Source organism: Cydia strobilella, chromosome 6 (assembly GCF_947568885.1).
Source record: "Cydia strobilella chromosome 6, ilCydStro3.1, whole genome shotgun sequence".
Classification (NCBI taxonomy): Eukaryota; Metazoa; Arthropoda; class Insecta; order Lepidoptera; family Tortricidae; genus Cydia; species Cydia strobilella.
Genome location: NC_086046.1, coordinates 502054 through 520339, shown reverse-complemented (window position 1 = coordinate 520339; position 18286 = coordinate 502054). Strand labels below are relative to the sequence as shown.

At 36.5% G+C, this 18286-nt stretch overlaps 1 protein-coding gene and 1 long non-coding RNA gene across 3 annotated transcripts in view; both read right to left on the bottom strand.

Moving 5' to 3' along the window:
* The window catches only part of LOC134741966 (uncharacterized), a 323784-nt gene that overhangs the window by 94781 nt on the left and 210717 nt on the right, over positions 1-18286 (bottom strand). The window lies entirely within an intron of this gene.
* LOC134742518 (uncharacterized) lies at positions 3957-5229 on the bottom strand. Its single transcript, XM_063675738.1, has one exon. It carries the CDS (start codon positions 5110-5112, stop codon positions 4672-4674), a length of 441 nt encoding a protein of 146 aa, XP_063531808.1. The 5' UTR covers positions 5113-5229; the 3' UTR covers positions 3957-4671.

The window sequence follows — 18286 nt, the reverse complement described above, 5'->3', positions numbered from 1 at the left end:
AGGTAGATAAGATAGGTTCGTTAGGTTGCTTCAGATGCCCGAAAGGCAAACAGTCCAGAAATAGGAGCCCCGCGTAGCGGGGCACTGTTGACTCAGGGAACGCGACAAATTTCTAAGTTCACAATATGCTTAGGAATGTTATAATCTGCCTGATTTTACGATCGGCCGCCGACATGTACATTTAATTGTATATTTCTTTATTAAGGCAACAGTAAAATATTAATTCAAAAAGATAAAATCAGTCAGTAACTGTCAAACTAGTTTGTCATGAAGATAAGATTCGACAATAACGTTTTTACCATTTTAGGATATTTTACAAGGCGAATGACAGGACAATTGTGCCACTTAAAACAACTACACTTTATTATTCACAATATTAAACCGGACTTGGTAGTTTAAGTATAAGTTCAGAGAAAAGCACAACATTTATATACCATCTGTCCGGTACAGAAACACATTATAGTTTAAAAGCACAACATTTATATACCATCTGTCCGGTACAGAAACACATTATAGTTTAAAAGCACAACATTTATATACTATCTGTCCGGTACAGAAACACATTATAGTTTAAAAGCACAACATTTATATACCATCTGTCCGGTACAGAAACACATTATAGTTCAAAAGCACAACATTTATATACCATCTGTCCGGTACAGAAACACATTATAGTTTAAAAGCACAACATTTATATACCATCTGTCCGGTACAGAAACACATTATAGTTTAAAAGCACAACATTTATATACCATGTGTCCGGTACAGAAACACATTATAGTTCAAAAGCACAACATTTATATACCATCTGTCCGGTACAGAAACACATTATAGTTCAAAAGCACAACATTTATATACCATCTGTCCGGTACAGAAACACATTATAGTTTTAAAGCACAACATTTATATACTATCTGTCCGGTACAGAAACACATTATAGTTTAAAAGCACAACATTTATATACCATCTGTCCGGTACAGAAACACATTATAGTTTAAAAGCACAACATTTATATACTATCTGTCCGGTACAGAAACACATTATAGTTTAAAAGCACAACATTTATATACCATCTGTCCGGTACAGAAACACATTATAGTTCAAAAGCACAACATTTATATACCATCTGTCCGGTACAGAAACACATTATAGTTTAAAAGCACAACATTTATATACCATCTGTCCGGTACAGAAACACATTATAGTTCAAAAGCACAACATTTATATACCATCTGTCCGGTACAGAAACACATTATAGTTTAAAAGCACAACATTTATATACTATCTGTCCGGTACAGAAACACATTATAGTTTAAAAGCACAACATTTATATACCATCTGTCCGGTACAGAAACACATTATAGTTCAAAAGCACAACATTTATATACCATCTGTCCGGTACAGAAACACATTATAGTTTAAAAGCACAACATTTATATACCATCTGTCCGGTGCAGAAACACATTATAGTTTAAAAGCACAACATTTATATACCATCTGTCCGGTGCAGAAACACATTATAGTTTAAAAGCACAACATTTATATACCATCTGTCCGGTACAGAAACACATTATAGTTCAAAAGCACAACATTTATATACCATCTGTCCGGTACAGAAACACATTATAGTTTAAAAGCACAACATTTATATACCATCTGTCCGGTACAGAAACACATTATAGTTTAAAAGCACAACATTTATATACCATCTGTCCGGTACAGAAACACATTATAGTTTAAAAGCACAACATTTATATACCATCTGTCCGGTACAGTACATTATAGTTTAAAAACACAACATTTATACTTTAAAGTACTTAAACGTGCATGAAAGAAGAAGAAACAACTAAACATATTCTCCTAGACTGTAAACAGGTGGAAGTATATGTCGGCGAAGTTCTACTATTCGCATGGTCTGCATGGTCATCGGGTGGCACGTTTTCATGACCATCCCTTAGGATAGAGATAATAGAGAAGAAACAGACGTTTCACTTAAAACTCACTTTTATTTACGACACGGGTATAGATAGCTCTTACACAGTCGAGGCTTAGCATAAGAATGAATCAAACAACGGCATGCAACCGCTTAAATAACCTTTCCAACCCTACCCCTCCAGGTAACACCTGCCACCTGCTATCTGAGATCACGCCACACCACCTGCGGTATGGTTGTTCTATCAATACCTATACAATTCCCAATTATTCATATTTCCGAGATCGTCTAAAAATAACAATTAATTTAATAATAATATTTATTTAATACAGTAACCTTGTGATTATTTTAATTAAACACATTCAATTTATCATTTCAAAATTATAATTAGTCAGTCAATTGACTATGCTTCCTTTGAATCAAATATTTTTATTTTTATTCGTAACTATCGACTTAAATAATAAAAATCTAATTAAAATTATTTAAAAAAACACGCATGTAAACAAACATCAAGGATTGCCGCCCACACGGCCATTCTGCTCCAGCGCGCTCCCTGCGCTGACCCTGGCATCACCCATCCTGGGATCTAGCCCACATCGGCATCACTCAACATAGAGATCTAGCCGCCAAGACCGGGAAAAAGGAAACGCGTGGTGGCCAGCCAGCGTTATAAGGAAGGTGTTGTGGATAAGGTGGAACAATGCATACACATAATTATAAATTTGTTAATACAAAAGAAAACACTTACAATAATATCTAATGAATAAAACCACGTTTGTTGAGTCTCGGTCTGTGAGCAGTTTTCATTTTGAACACTGCTACTCGTCTCATCCACCGCCCACACGGTAGACTCGTCATCATCAGTAATTCAGTATTAAATGGATCTGTCTGTCCCGTAGGAGTAGGTCTTAATAAATCATGGCTGGCGATCTTTTCAGTACTTCCACGTAAATTAACATGTTTTAATTTATAACGATAGTTTAGTAATATTTCTAACATTTCCATGGGACCTCAAATTTTGCACCCAATTTGGTAGTATGTCTTTCATGACGACGCATCAAAACAAAATCTCCACTTTGTAAGGTTTGACTCGCGCTTTACCTATATCAAACCTCACTGTCTTGAAAAGATCGCTCGTCCATCCTTTGCTTACAAACATTTCTAACAAAAGTAAGGTTTCTATAGGCTCATCATCGTCAACTTGAAGAAGCTTGGTAATATACTCTGCTCTGCCTGACCATTTGCTCTACTAGCGCCTTTAGCCACAACGTAATGCTCAGTACGAAAATTATTACAAAATCTTTAAATTCTAGCGACGTCATACTTTTATCTTGGTCTGTTATAATAGAGTTAATAATTCCTTTTTGTTTTTTTTTTGCGGAATCTATTGTACGGTCGTCAGCATAAACTAGATGAACGTATTTGGTGAATGCGTCTATAAAAACTAATGCAGACTCGGTTTCAGTTCGGGTCCCATACATACGGCCAGTTATGTCCGCATGGGCGGTACGAAAGGAGCCACTTTATCAATAGGATATAGAGATATTTGCCTAGTGCTTTGTTTATGGCGTAAAGTAACGCACCTTCCCTAACCTATCTATCTGGTTAGCAATCAAAGGCAATGGAAACTTGGAAAGTGGGCTCTTAAAGTGCTAGCATCCAGCTCACGGAAATCTATGCAAAATCGATCTAAACCATCCTTTTTCTTAACTATCAAAATTGGACTACTAAAAGGAAGTGTTGTTTTCAATTTACTGGTATTTACTTTGGAAACTAGATTTTGAAAGCTGTCTTTATATTTATCAACAATGCATGCATGTAATATTTTTTTTTTTTGTAAATCAGTATCTTTTACGTCAGTATTTAAATCAGGCTCAAGACATGATTATTTTTGTATGCATTCGCTTACTAAGAAATTGCGTTTTACAGAAATATCATTTTTTTGCTTGGATGACAAAAAGTCAAATCCAATTATGATATCATGTTGTATCTCAGTATCTTTAACAACATAAAACTCCTAACTCAACACAAGTACCAGCTATTTCCACCGTATTAGTAACGGTCTGTCTTGAATCAAATGAGTGTTCACCTGCACCGAAAAAGTGGCGTTAACAGCCTTTCTCTTCCCGGGAATCGAACCAAAGAAGTGATTTCGCATCAGTGAACAATCAGCACTAGTATCAAACAAGCAAGGATAAGTAACGTTACCTATTTTAACTGTAGTAATACTACGGGCCTGGCGGTAAAAATTACCTACTGCAAAGGATTACTGACTTGACTGAATTCGACCGCTCATTTAACATTTTACGAAAACAATTATTTTCAACATGACCCTTTTTATTACAATATTTGCATTCCACTGATTTAGTATCATTAGGGGCTTTAGACTCGCTTCCGACAGTAGTGGAATTATCAGATCCGGAATAATTAAGCGCCTTGCAATCGCGAAAGCGATGACCAGGTTTATTACACCTAGAGCAAATAGACAAATAGTCTGGTTTAATACCTACTTCATCTTCAGTGGCGCGAGCTTTCTGAGAATTGTTATTATTGTTTGTTTTTTCTAATGTATCGAATTTACGTTTACGGTATGTCTTCAAAACAGGTACTAGTTTAGGCAAAGAGTCAGGCGTATTTCGTAACAATTCAGATCTAATATGTTCAGGATAAATACCTGTGATAACCGCATCCACAGCATCGGCATCATTAGCTTCCGGCCGCACGCGCTTGAATAATGTTCAAGCTGTAATGGCGTATTCGGCGTAGCTCGATGCTTGGTCCGACGTGTAGTTGCGCCATTTCTGTACATCATCAGCATACCGGAACTCCTTCGAGAAGGTCTTGATTAGATCTTCCTTCACCTGGTCCCAAGTAGTTGAATGTAGAGACCACGTGTCGGCCCACACTTTTGCTCTTCCTTTTAACTGAAGTATGGCTTTCATCCGTGCTTCTTTAGGTGATATAGCGAAAACGGAAATGGTTTCATCGACATTAGCGCACCAATCTCGAATATCATGAGATCGTACATCCGGGTCGAACGGAGGTAGGTAAAAATTTCCTCGTTCACGGGGTAGCGCCGGCTGTTGTGGATTAGCGGCGGTGGCGGACACTGCCGCATTAACAGCACTTGCTGCGGCTTGCTTGGAGACTGTTGTTACCAGGCTCATCACTTGGTCCATGGTAAAAGTAGGCTCAAGTTGAACAAGCGATCGGCGGCGCCCGCCTAGTATAGGGGATTGTGATCCCACCGCTGCTGTCGGCGAAGTTCTACTATTCGCATGGTCTGCATGGTCATCGGGTGGCACGTTTTCATGACCATCCCTTAGGATAGAGATAATAGAGAAGAAACAGACGTTTCACTTAAAACTCACTTTTATTTACGACACGGGTATAGATAGCTCTTACACAGTCGAGGCTTAGCATAAGAATGAATCAAACAACGGCATGCAACCGCTTAAATAACCTTTCCAACCCTACCCCTCCAGGTAACACCTGCCACCTGCTATCTGAGATCACGCCACACCACCTGCGGTATGGTTGTTCTATCAATACCTATACAATTCCCAATTATTCATATTTCCGAGATCGTCTAAAAATAACAATTAATTTAATAATAATATTTATTTAATACAGTAACCTTGTGATTATTTTAATTAAACACATTCAATTTATCATTTCAAAATTATAATTAGTCAGTCAATTGACTATGCTTCCTTTGAATCAAATATTTTTATTTTTATTCGTAACTATCGACTTAAATAATAAAAATCTAATTAAAATTATTTAAAAAAACACGCATGTAAACAAACATCAAGGATTGCCGCCCACATATATAGGAGCAAATACCTAGGGAATCCATGCACACTAAAGGACGAAACTTGCAACCTGAAGACTGCTAGGCTTCGTGGAGGAGCTGGGGTGGTTAGAGTAGCGCTACCTCGTTTCACGCAAAATAGGCACATTGGATGTCGATTTGCGGAAAATGCCCAGCATAATTAACTAACTAACTAAGTACTTAAACGTTTTATGTGGAGAATGTTTTCTAATTAAACGTATATATTTTTGATGGGTCGGTATGTGACTGAGCGAAAGCGAAGGCTTGAGCTTGGGCAAAATGCTTACATATGGTCCGGCTTTTTTCTCTACAGAATTTCGTGAAATTTTGTGAACAGGCTCGATTATAACATATAGTATTTTTTGTCTATATAGTTTTTGGAAAAAAATGGCACAGTATGGGGGATCCCGAGCACTCACAGAACCACTCGTTTCTAGTAAGACTAGCCTCTGCCCGCGACTTCGTCTGCGTGGGATGAATGATGATGATTGATAAGACTATCTCCATAGCAAATTTCATCAAACTCGTTCCAGTGGTTTAAGCGTGAAACTGTAACAGAGAGACTTACATTATAGTATTACTAACGACCCGCTCCGGCTTCGCACGGGTAGTGCATTAATTTAATTTAAACAAAACCGGTTCATGAGATACAGCCTAGTGACAGACAGACAGACAGACAGCGAAGTCTTAGTAATAGGGTCCCGTTTTTACCCTTTGGGTACGGAACCCTAAAAACATGCACGGCACGTGTCTGGCACGCTCAAAGTCTGTATACAGGGTGGCTAAAAAATAAGTGCATTCTCGTTGAAAGGGAGGTTTTGGGATTATACTAAGCAACTATTTTACTTTACGGAACAAGCACTAAACCACAAAAAAAAATTACCCTCCCATAGAAAATGGACCAGCCAAAATGTATGAAAGAGCCAAATTTTTTGGCGATTTCGGGGTTGATCTTATAATAAAAGTTGCACAGTATATTCCAAAACCTCCCTGGCAACGGGAATGCACTTATTTTTTAGCCACCCTGTATATAAAACGATCTGTACAAATACTTATTAGCGAGCTTAAAATCTATAGTCTTATTTATATTAAGTTTTAACATAGAGTAACTTACACTATAGCGGTACTGTCATAGTAAATTTTGTAACCCCAGTAAATTCACTGCCATCTGTCGACACACTTTAAAACTAAAAATGAATATTTATAAAAATGATAGAATGTATTTAAATATAGATAAATGATTTTTTTTATTTGCATTAATTATTTTTATAGTTTTGACCCATGTTCTGTCACTGATATGAAACGAAACCGTCAACGCCATCTATACGACAGTTGGCCAAAACTAGTAGCGCCCTCTGAACGAGAATCAAATTTTCGTGATTTTCGAGGCACGTTTTTTCCTTAGACTGTATCCATCTATTACGGAGTTATATCTATCTTTGGTCATAGTAAATTTTGTAACCCCAGTAAATTCACTGCCATCTGTCGACACACTTTAAAACTAAAAATGAAGATTTATAAAAATACGATAAAATGTATTTAAATATGTATAAATGATTTTTTTATTTGCATTGATTATTTTTAGATGATTTTGACCCATGTTCTTTCACTGATATGCGTTAAAATTATAAATAACAAACGAAACCGTCAACGCTCTCTATACGAGAGTAGGCCAAATCTAGTGGCGCCCTCTGATCGAGAATCAAATTTTCGTGATTTTCGAGGCACGTTTTTTCCTTAGACTGTATCCATCTATTACGGAGTTATATCTATCTTTGGTTTTAACATGCCTTTGGTTCAAAATCTGCGTATGACCCGCAAATGGTCATAATCATAAGCAAGGACTAAATCAAGTTTCTCATGCGCTTGCGCAACGCAAGGAAATGCGCGAGCGCACCTGACATGAGGGGAATGATAATTGAAGCTGTAAACTGCAGTTTACGTCACTAGGGCATAAAGGGCCGAGTACAGTGATAACGGTCTGATGGTGCGAGAGATACATAATGATCTGGTTTTATTATTGTTACATTTTAGTTGTCAAAACATTAAGGTCAAAAGTCAGTAAGTAAAGGGGGCAAAGTTCTTGTCAAACTGCTCATGCTAATATTGATATCCGAGCATGCAATAGATTCCAAAATTGGACCACGAGCGTAGCGAGTGGTTAGAAAAGAGGAATCTTGAGCGTTGCGAGGCTTTCGAGGCATGAGGGTTAAACAAGTTTTGTCAACGAGTGAAACATACAAATTTTCATTACACCAATGCGAGGAAAATGCTAACTGTAATTAATAAATAAAAACAAATGAATGTTATGTTCTTTTTCATTTCTCGAACAACTTGTAGGTTTTTTTTTCTACTTGTCGAGTATAATCTGTGTATTACGACTTCATATGCAACACTACAACCTTACTCTTTTCAACGTTGGATAGTCTATGGCACTTCCGACTTAAGCATAAGAATTTTATCGATACGGTTTAGTCAAGTATAAAAATTTTGAAAATAGAACTTCATACATTTCAGTAAAATATTTCTTGTTTAAGGAGACTCGATTCAATGCAAATTAGCCTACTTAAACACGCTGCTGCGTCGCATCTGCTTTGTGATTGGTTGGCCAACAATTGCTTCATAAGTCATAAACGCGCATGTGACACCCTTCGTATAGCAACATCCATATCCTACGAAAACCGCTTAGCGTTGCTTGTTAGTCTCCATAGGCTACGGTGGCCAAAATCGAGAAAAAAACTGTCTTAAAATTGAATTTAGCGCGGAGCAGGTACCAGGGCCTCATGAGTTACGAGGAGGTGTCGTTGACCAACCCGCCGGGGGCACCGGGCCCGGCGGCCGGCGCGCGTACGAGTATGAAGGTATCGCGGGCTGCGGCAGCTCGCGTATCTTAGCTGTATACTTTTGGTTTGTTTACCTAAGTATATGATTCTACTAGTTGAAATTATTATTTTTTTGTCTCGTAGAAAAAGTATTGTATACAATAGTGACATAATCAAGCTTTTCAATCTCGTACCTTAACCTAAGCAACTCAGCAAGCTTCGTTGCTTAAACACGGTACTCGACTGAAAAGCTCTCTATTATATCACGATTGTATAAAATACTATTTTGCACTTTGTAGTCTTTCCTCAGTCACACGTTAACCACGAACGCTGTAAAGGATTCGAAACGTCGGGATGTATTATAAATTCAATATACGCGATATAATCCGTTTTCATAGTTTTATTTCATGAGTAACTCGCGGTAACCGAAGACAATACTACTAAATTCTATTTTTTTACTGGTTCACAACAAACAATTGTCTGCCCTTGAATTAAATTCGTCTGTGTGTGAAAATTTGCCTAGCCTATCTAAACATATATTAGTTTAAATAATGAATGGAATATAATCTATTCCATTCTCTACATTGAATTAATGTCAGTGTCAAATTATAGTTTGTGGGAAATATTAGAATCATTCTTTGTCTTGCTAATGCAAAAGTGATTCGACTGTACTGTGATATTATCACACACAAGTCCGTAATAGTTTCGGTTTTTGGAGTTCCGTAGGAAAACACTGACTCTTGTAGTTTCATCTACCTATTGGTATCTGTGTACGTTTGCATGTCACTTAACAAAAACTATATTAATAAAATTAATTAATTTGAAACAAACTGCGCGATTCGGGAGTGAATTAGATTCACTAGATATGAAATAGTCAAGATATGTGACGTCCCACGGGTAAAGGTACCTTATGGCGGTTGGCGCTTACGCTATTATTAACGCCGCTCCAATTAATATTGGATGGCGCTTACGTCGCATAGCGCTGCAATAACTTGCTGCGCTATGCGACTTAAGCGCCAGCCGCCATAAGGTACCTTTTGCCGTGGAACGTCACATATCTTTACTATTTCGGTCGGTTGATCCGTGTAAGTCTACTTAATGTTATTTACTTATGTTATGTTCTTATGTCGTCATATTGTATCTCTTTTTGTATTAGTTTGTGTAAACTATGTGTAATTTTATTTTTCGCCATATTTTATGTCTCTTTCTTTTATGTTTCTTTCTTTTTGTCTGTTACCTTCCGTGATTCTCACCTGATGGTCTCATCGGAAGATCAGCGCTGGAAGTCGCCAGCACCATGTTGAGATGGGGCCATTTCGTGACACTTTTTCACGTTCTTTTAATGTATGTCTATTGTCTGTGTGTTTACGAATAAAAAGTATTCTATTCTATTCTATTTCATATCTAGTGACTAGCTAATTCATTTCTCGAATCGCGCAGAAAGAGGTTTTTGCGTGTTACATCTTATACTGTTGTGAAATTCTATAAAACATATATATCTATGTAACCTCGGCACAGAATAAATAATAGTACTAGGTACATAAGATTCACTGTAATAAAATGCATCTATTACGACAGATATGACCGCTAGGTGGCGCAAGCGCGAGCAGTCGTCCGTTCCGTAGCGGTGCGTGGCAACCACTATGGCTAGACACCAAAATTGGTGTGGGCCGCATGTACTTGTAACATCGCGACGCAATCGCAGTGAGCCACGCCTGCCCATTATCAAAATAAAAGTACCTATAAATATGTCTCATGAGTATCCTCATAAAATCGAGCTTCAAATATTCCTTATCTAGTTATGTATTTTCAACATACGAATACTCGTTCGGTATTACAACACACATTTACCTAACACTTGACTTCCTCGAGAACTCTCCATAGGCCTTTCTCAAGAGAAAGTACTCATAATCGATAAATACGAGTGTTTTATTAGAATATGCTTATCATCAAGTTAGTTTGAAAGATGGTTTTGCTAATAATCTTATCCCATAACAGTAAAATCACCTTTTGCGTCAATGCCATCTCCAATCATTATTTTCAATTAATCGTATTTTAGTACTACATAATAAAATACTTTATTGCACACTACAAAATAAAGGTTACAGAGAATACATTGGAATTTAACGGCGTAGGTTACAACAGGCGGTCTTATCGCTAAACAGCGATCTCTTCCAGACAACCTTCAGATAGCGAAACGGCGAACATAGTTAAGTGTACGGGTGGCGCAAAAAAAAATGAAATTAGCAAAATTTGTGAAAACAATTTAGACAAATATAATAAAATACATAAACTACAACTATCCAATAAATCATACACTACATAAATTAATACATACATTTTATATATAACTTATACCTATATATATATACGGGTATGTCGAGGTAGCCATAACAGTGAGTTTCATTACATTACATAATTCTTATTGTAAATAAATAATAAATATTATAGGACATTCTTACACAGATTGACTAAGTTCCACGGTAAGCCCAAGGAGACTTGTGTTATGGGTACTCAGACAACGATATATATAATATATAAATACTTAAATATATAGAAAACACCCATGACTCAGGAACAACAGTTATTTGTGCAACAAGAGAGGAAAGTTGGTTTTTCTTGCGAGTGTTTATTTGGAGTCCCGAGAAAGCGAAATATTTCATAATTGAATCACGAGCGAGCTAAGTTAGAATCTTGAGCGTGGCGAGGGACTCAAAAACACGAGATGTAAAATAACTTTGCTATCGTGTTGCACATATAATTTTTCACCTCAGTAGTGAGAACATATTAAAGGTTAAAATGTATTTCGAATTACACAGAGTAATACAGAGTAACAAAAAAAAACGAATTTGTAATAGAAGTATGAAGTGGCAGTTCATGGCCTTCACTAAATTAAAAAGCTACTTTGTTTCACTCCCTGGAGTGAGGAAAGTAGCATTTTCCTCACTCCAGGGAGTGACGAAAGTAGGCTTGGTCGAGCTGCTGAGGTGAAAATATCTGTGTTTAACACACAAATATAAATGTTCTTACCGGGATTCGAACCCAGGACCATCGGCTTCACAGGCAGGCTTACCTACTACTAGGCCAGACCGGTCGTCATATATTGTTCCTCCTCTTTTAAGCATTCTTCAAGGCACTAGTTTTTATGAATGGGATTTCCATTTGACCTATTTCCAAAAGGGTAAACTGGACCTAATTGGGATTAGTTCGGATAGCCTATACCTTGTTACCGAAATTAAATGATTTATATAAGTTTAGCTAGAGCTTCAGTCGCCAGAAGCTTAAGATTAATCTTAGCTAGGGTTGAAAAAACCCGGCCAAATTCCAATTTTTTCCTAAGCCGTTTTTTAAAGTTTTATTCGGTGTCTTATTTTTTCGATAAAAAGTGAAAAATATGGAAAAAAACGAAAATTTCAAAACGTCCCGAAAAAAACCATTTGATTTTTTCGAGAATTTTCAACCCTTAGGTTGAAAAAACCAGGTAGAATTTCCGTTTATTTTCTAAAAGCCATGTTTTTTTTTCAGTTTTATTCGGAAAAAATAATGTCACTTAGTGCCTATATTTTTCCGATAAAAACTGAAAAATACGAAAAAAAAACGAAAATTTCAAAACGTCCCGAAAAAACAATTTGATTTTTTCGAGAATTTTCAACCCTTAGGTTGAAAAAACCAGGTAGAATTTCCGTTTATTTTCTAAAAGCCATGTTTTTTTCAGTTTTATTCGAAAAAAACAATGTCACTTAGTGCCTATATTTTTCCGAAAAAAACTGAAAAATACGAAAAAAAAACGAAAATTTCAAAACGTCCTGAAAAAACGATTAGATTTTTTTCGAGAATTTTCAACCCTAATCTTAGCTATAAATTTGTGTATAAATCGTTTCTTTATGTATAAACACAAAAATTCAATAATGATGCGCATAGGCATCACAAAGCTCCGTTTAGATGCCACGTAGCTCGCTAAGTGTAGTTAAGTAGCGTAACAACACCGAATAATCGCATTGACTTGCGACAAAAAACGTTCAACTAATATAGCACCTGACACGGATTTTATAGAACAAGTCTTAAACGGAGAGCGAGTTAGGTACAAAACTATGAATCTTAATTTTTGTTTGTTATTGGTGGTCCTCGGTCATGGCAAGAAAATTGTTCTCGAAAAAACCTGAGAAATTGACACTGAAAAAATAAAGACGAAAAGTTAAGGGTAACATTCCAATTACAACAGCAATTTTTTTTAAATACAATTTTGGTGTTTGACGATCCTTTTGTGAATTCTTATTATTAAGTTTGACATATCTATAATAATTCAATGTTTTTAAGAACAATAATAACTGCATCAATAAATTGCTCTGATATTTAGATTAAGGTAATATTTAAAACTTGACAATTTAAAAGTGCTTGTTGCTAGGCCTATTTGAATAAAGATTATATTGACTTTGACTTTGACTTTGACTTTGCAATGCAGTGTTGGGTTGCTGCAAACAGAATTGGTGCACACTCCGTTAAATTCCTTGATACATAACCTTTTCTTACAGCAATGCAGTATGCAGCAAGGCTGCGCTGCGCTGCAATACTGTTGCAATTAAAAAGGTGACACCTTTAGTTGATTGACTTTAGCCACCTCATAAGAACAAAACGGAACTATACTGAATATGAGTTATATGACAGCTAGCGTTTTCAGGCATTATAAATAAATAAAAAAAAAAAAATTAAAAGCCTTTTATTTCTTGAACTTTTTTACATTTTTTCATATTTGTTTAAGCGTTCTATATATATAATATTATTCAAGAACCCCGTTTTCACAGGTGAAGGCCTCCTCCAAAGCCTTCCATGTATCTCGGTCCTTTGCCACTTGTATCCAATTTGGCCCGGTAATTTTGGTGATATCATCTTGCCATCTCATAGTAGGTCTTCCTATCCCTCTTTTTCCTAGAGGTCCTTTCCACGACGTCACCCTTGCTGTCCAGCGCCTGTCTTGAGTACGTCATCAGGCATTACCTAAAATAAATTGTGGGAAAATATATTTTTTTAAATAGATGAAAAATTCACTAAATTCGTTAATTTCAAAGGTTCAAAATAAGCCACACTTTAAAGAACGAGTACTCTATGTTACTTATACTATACTTGCCTTACATTTTAGACGAGAACCAACATTAATATTACTATAAGTTACGTCGTAGGTACATTTCTTATAACTTGGACTGTTTAAAGGCCTAAAGGAAAATGCGCGTGCGTTGATTGACGGTCCGTCTTTAATAGGTAAATAGACTTCGAAACCTATAGAAAATCTTTTGCAAATCCTAGATTATAAACTTGGAGTTATATTTACGAATACGGTTAGTATGATACCTATGATTGAGCGACTGAAGTGAAGGTCAACGGAGCGAAAAACTAATTCCATACAATTTTTTGAAAGCTCTTATAATCATTAAAAAATAAAAAGTCGAAAAAAAAAACAAAGGGACTTTGGCGTAAAAATGTTTTCTATAATGTTAATGTCTAGAGAGGAAAATGGGTACTACATTTGTAATGAGAAACGGTCTTCCCCTTTCGTCTAAAGCCGATTATGTCTGTCCGGATGTTCCCCTCTAGGTCTGTACATTCTCAACCAATTCTCGTAAATTTTGTGAGCAGGTTCGATAGTTTTTAGGGTTCCGTACCCAAAGGGTAAAAACTGGACCCTATTACTAAGACTCCGCTGTCCGTCAGTCCGTCTGTCTGTCACCAGGCTGTATCTCATGAACCGTGATAGCTAGACAGTTGAAATTTTCACAGATGATGTATTTCTGTTGCCGCTATAACAACAAATACTAAAAAGTACGGAACCCTCGGTGCGCGAGTCCGATTCGCACTTGGCCGGTTTTTTTGCTATAGTCCAAGGGGGTTCGCGAGCACTACAGTTCTCAGAGCCAGTAGCTATAGTCACTTCTGTCCATACCGAAGTGTATGATAATAGTGCAGGAAGCTTTGCGTTGCGCACGCGCCGCTGTGAGCGATGGTCTTCGACCTCACGCATTCAGCTATTCATGTCTCTTTATGTTTACCCGATTTCACACAAATACGTAATTCGTATATTATATTACACTTTAAAGCAAAATTACGTAAGGTTAAACTCGGTTGCCATGCCCCAGCTGGATAGGTGCCTCTATTTAAAAATAGTTATTTGTTATACACAGGGGTGCAAAGTTGTATTTTACACGCGAGTGTGGAATTGAAACACGAGCAAGCGAAAGGATTCTATAGTTGAACCACGAGCGAAGCGAGATTCTAAAATGGAATCCTGAGCGTAGCGAGTGTTTAAACACACGAGAAGTAAAATACATTTGTAACACAAAACTTTTCCCCTCACTATAGCGAGGAAAGTGCAACATCCACAGGCGTTAGATCATCTTCATCACTGGAATCACTAATTTTTTTACGATAATACGATATTACAACAGAAAACTCTGGAAGCTGTGTATTTTTACGTGTCGGAGTCGGTGAGAAAATTTTTGTTGACAATGTTGACATTTCTGACGATGCGTTTTGAAATTGTATCGACTCAACTTGTGCGTTCAGATTTACATTCAACATCATTTAAAAAAACAAATGTTTCTTGTGGAATTTAAGGTTTATGACTTAAAATCATTAAATAAAGCTAAATTTGGTATTTTTTATTCAATTCTCAAACCATTTATTTAATGATAGTTAACATCGAACGAACCATTATTATGAGCGTTTTACGTTTTGTTATCTGTCAAAAGCTACTTAAACACGCTTTATCCAAGGTCAAATTACTTTCCCCACTAGTGGATAAAATGCGTTTTTCCCCGCTTGTATTAAAGGATAAAAGACGGCTTTCCGAGCTAGTGAGGGGAAAATGTAATTTCCCAATATCGGAACAAAAAAAATTGTTTAAATAGGAAGACCAAGATCTACATTGTTCTGATTAGTCGATCTGCGCTGGAGCGAAAACTCTTTAGAAGTATTCCAGCGTAGCAAAACCGTCTCGTGTGATGCGGAAGGGTCTTGGATTTTCCCCAGGCTACCGCTCCACACAGTCCTACCGCTCTAATTACCCCAGTGTAATAGAGCCCATCAAGTCAGGTTAAAAAAACAAAAAAAACTTCATTGTTCAGTCTTCTACAAGACGTTGTTCAGGAATACATTTGCCTTGTTTTAGCAATATCAAGTGCATCTTAAAAATGTCTCAAAATTTAAAATTATACAACTTTAAATTTTGAGACACTTAAAGTGGTTTTCAATTTTTACGCACACTTCTTGCGAATTATGGCACTTTTGTGTTTACTTTTGTTGTATAGCTCACCTAATTTACTCATATCTTTTTTTCAGATAACACTACCCATTGTGAATAAGCAACCTAGTTCTTACTATTAGAGGTGGTAACACCATACATCATTAAATAAAGGATTTAATACATAAAACCACGGAAAACAGGCATAGCTTAGGTAAATCATACTCCGACGCCGCAATGGCAAGCGATCCTCGTCTGACAGTTCGGGACGCGCCGCACGTAGTGTGACCATCGACACCAATCGTAGGGCTGCACAGCACCCGAGCAAGCCACATAATCGGTTATCATTACAAAAACATACAAATAATCAACGCATAACATATGTGGCATTGTGCTGTCCGTCATCGTAGTTATTAAGGTCAATCATGATCATTATGTCATAAGCCAACTATTCATACTTAATGTATCTGATAAGAAAGTTGAAAATTGATATTTCGGGTGTGGGAGTTTAACAATGGCGAATTCAGACATAAACAAACTATATCACAATTTTATTTATCTTGTTAATAAATAATAAATATTACGAGACAATCTTACACAAATCGTAAGCTCCTAGAACTCAAGGTATCGAGTTGAAATTAAAACCACATAAAATAGGTCTTTAGTCCCTTGAAGCTGTGAAAAAATCAAACTTCTGACGTAAAAAAAGATACGACCGTTTATCATATCATATCATCATATCATATCGTTTATTGCATACATGTGTTACAATAGGTCTTTTTTGTAGTTTAGGTTACAACATGCACCCGTCAGGGCAAAGGGTTTATGCCGCAAATAGCGTATATTTCGATACTCTCGAGGGAATCAAAATGTATAAGTACTAATCAAAGGTACTTCCCGTTGACCTAGAACTATGAAATAAAGTAATATCGTCTTACTCTACAAGGACATGGAAAAATCTGAAAACCATACAGTAAAAAAAAATACATAATAAATACGTTAAATTTGTACGGAGCCCTCGGTGGGCGAGTCCGACTCACACTTGTCCGGTTTTTTTGTTCCTAAAATTTAATTGTATCGTATAGTTAGTTCTAACCGCGCTATACATCAAAACACACTTGCGTTTCTATGTGTGAACGGCACGTCTGTATACGCTTCATGCGTCATAGTGTGAGTAAGTTGCTTAAAAACAGTACTGAGCGGCCGGCAACCGGCCGTCAATCTGCTGTCGCGGGGCGAGGTAATTCGAGTCGGGGCGGGGCGGTGCGTGGCCGTTCGGTATGATAATACCATAGAGTAACTTATACTAGAGCGGTCCTGTCATAGTAAATTTTGTAACCCCAGTAAATTCACTGCCATCTGTCGACACACTTTAAAACTAAAAATGAAGATTTATAAAAATACGATAGAATGTATTTAAATATAGATAAATGATTTTTTTTATTTGCATTAATTATTTTTATGTTTTTGACCCATGTTCTTTCACTGATATGCGTTAAAATTATAAATAACAAACGAAACAGTCAACGCCATCTATACGACTGTAGGCCAAAACTAGTAGCGCCCTCTGAACGAGAATCAAATTTTCTTGATTTTCGAGGCACGTTTTTTCCTTAGACTGTATCCATCTATTACGGAGTTATATCTATCTTTGATAAAATATAGGTACACCTTAACGGTTTTGAATGACTCACGGTTAGTTTCACTAGACTTATATTGACCGGGATATAGACCGTGATTACCTTTTGTATTGTTTATGAGCTCCCGATCCCGTAACCGCGTCGAAATATCGAGAGCTCAAAAACAATACAAAAGGTAAACAAGTTTGGGAACAGATCAAATTATTTTATTAAATATTTTGACTTTGTGTTTCACTACTGGAGGGCTTCGTCACTTTTTCTTTAATATATGACATCTATTACAGTTTTTAATACAAAAGGTAGTTAGGTAGGTCCATAGATCTATCTTTGGTAGGTCTATATCCCGGTCAATATAAGTCTAGGTACAACTTATTGACAAGTAATGTATAATTAGTTTTGAATGATTCACGGTTAGTTTCAAAATAATACAAAAGGTAATCACGGTCTATATCCCGGTCAATATAAGTCAAGTAATGTATATTTTGTGTACGCGCTAATAAGCTAAACCGCATTGGGAAACTCTTGCGCAGATCCGATGCCTCAGTAAACTTGTTCTTATGTAATGTAATTTAAGCTAGTATTGATTGGGATACATCTGTTAAGTTGTGTAACTTCAATAAAAATTAATTGTAAGTTACTATTAAGAATGTATAGTACTTCGCACCTTAGGCTTATTAAATCTTCATTAGTGAAGCTATGATGGTTTTAATTTATCGCGCGATACTCGCGATTATGACGCTGCGTCTTACCAAAGAGGATATATGCAAAGAGTAAATTTTGTAACCACTGTAAATTCACTGCCATCTATCGACATACTATAAAACT

What these genes read in the sequence shown, in the direction of transcription:
- LOC134742518 (XM_063675738.1), bottom strand. Translation starts at nt 5,112, where the DNA reads ATGGACCAAGTGATGAGCCTGGTAACAACAGTCTCCAAGCAAGCCGCA.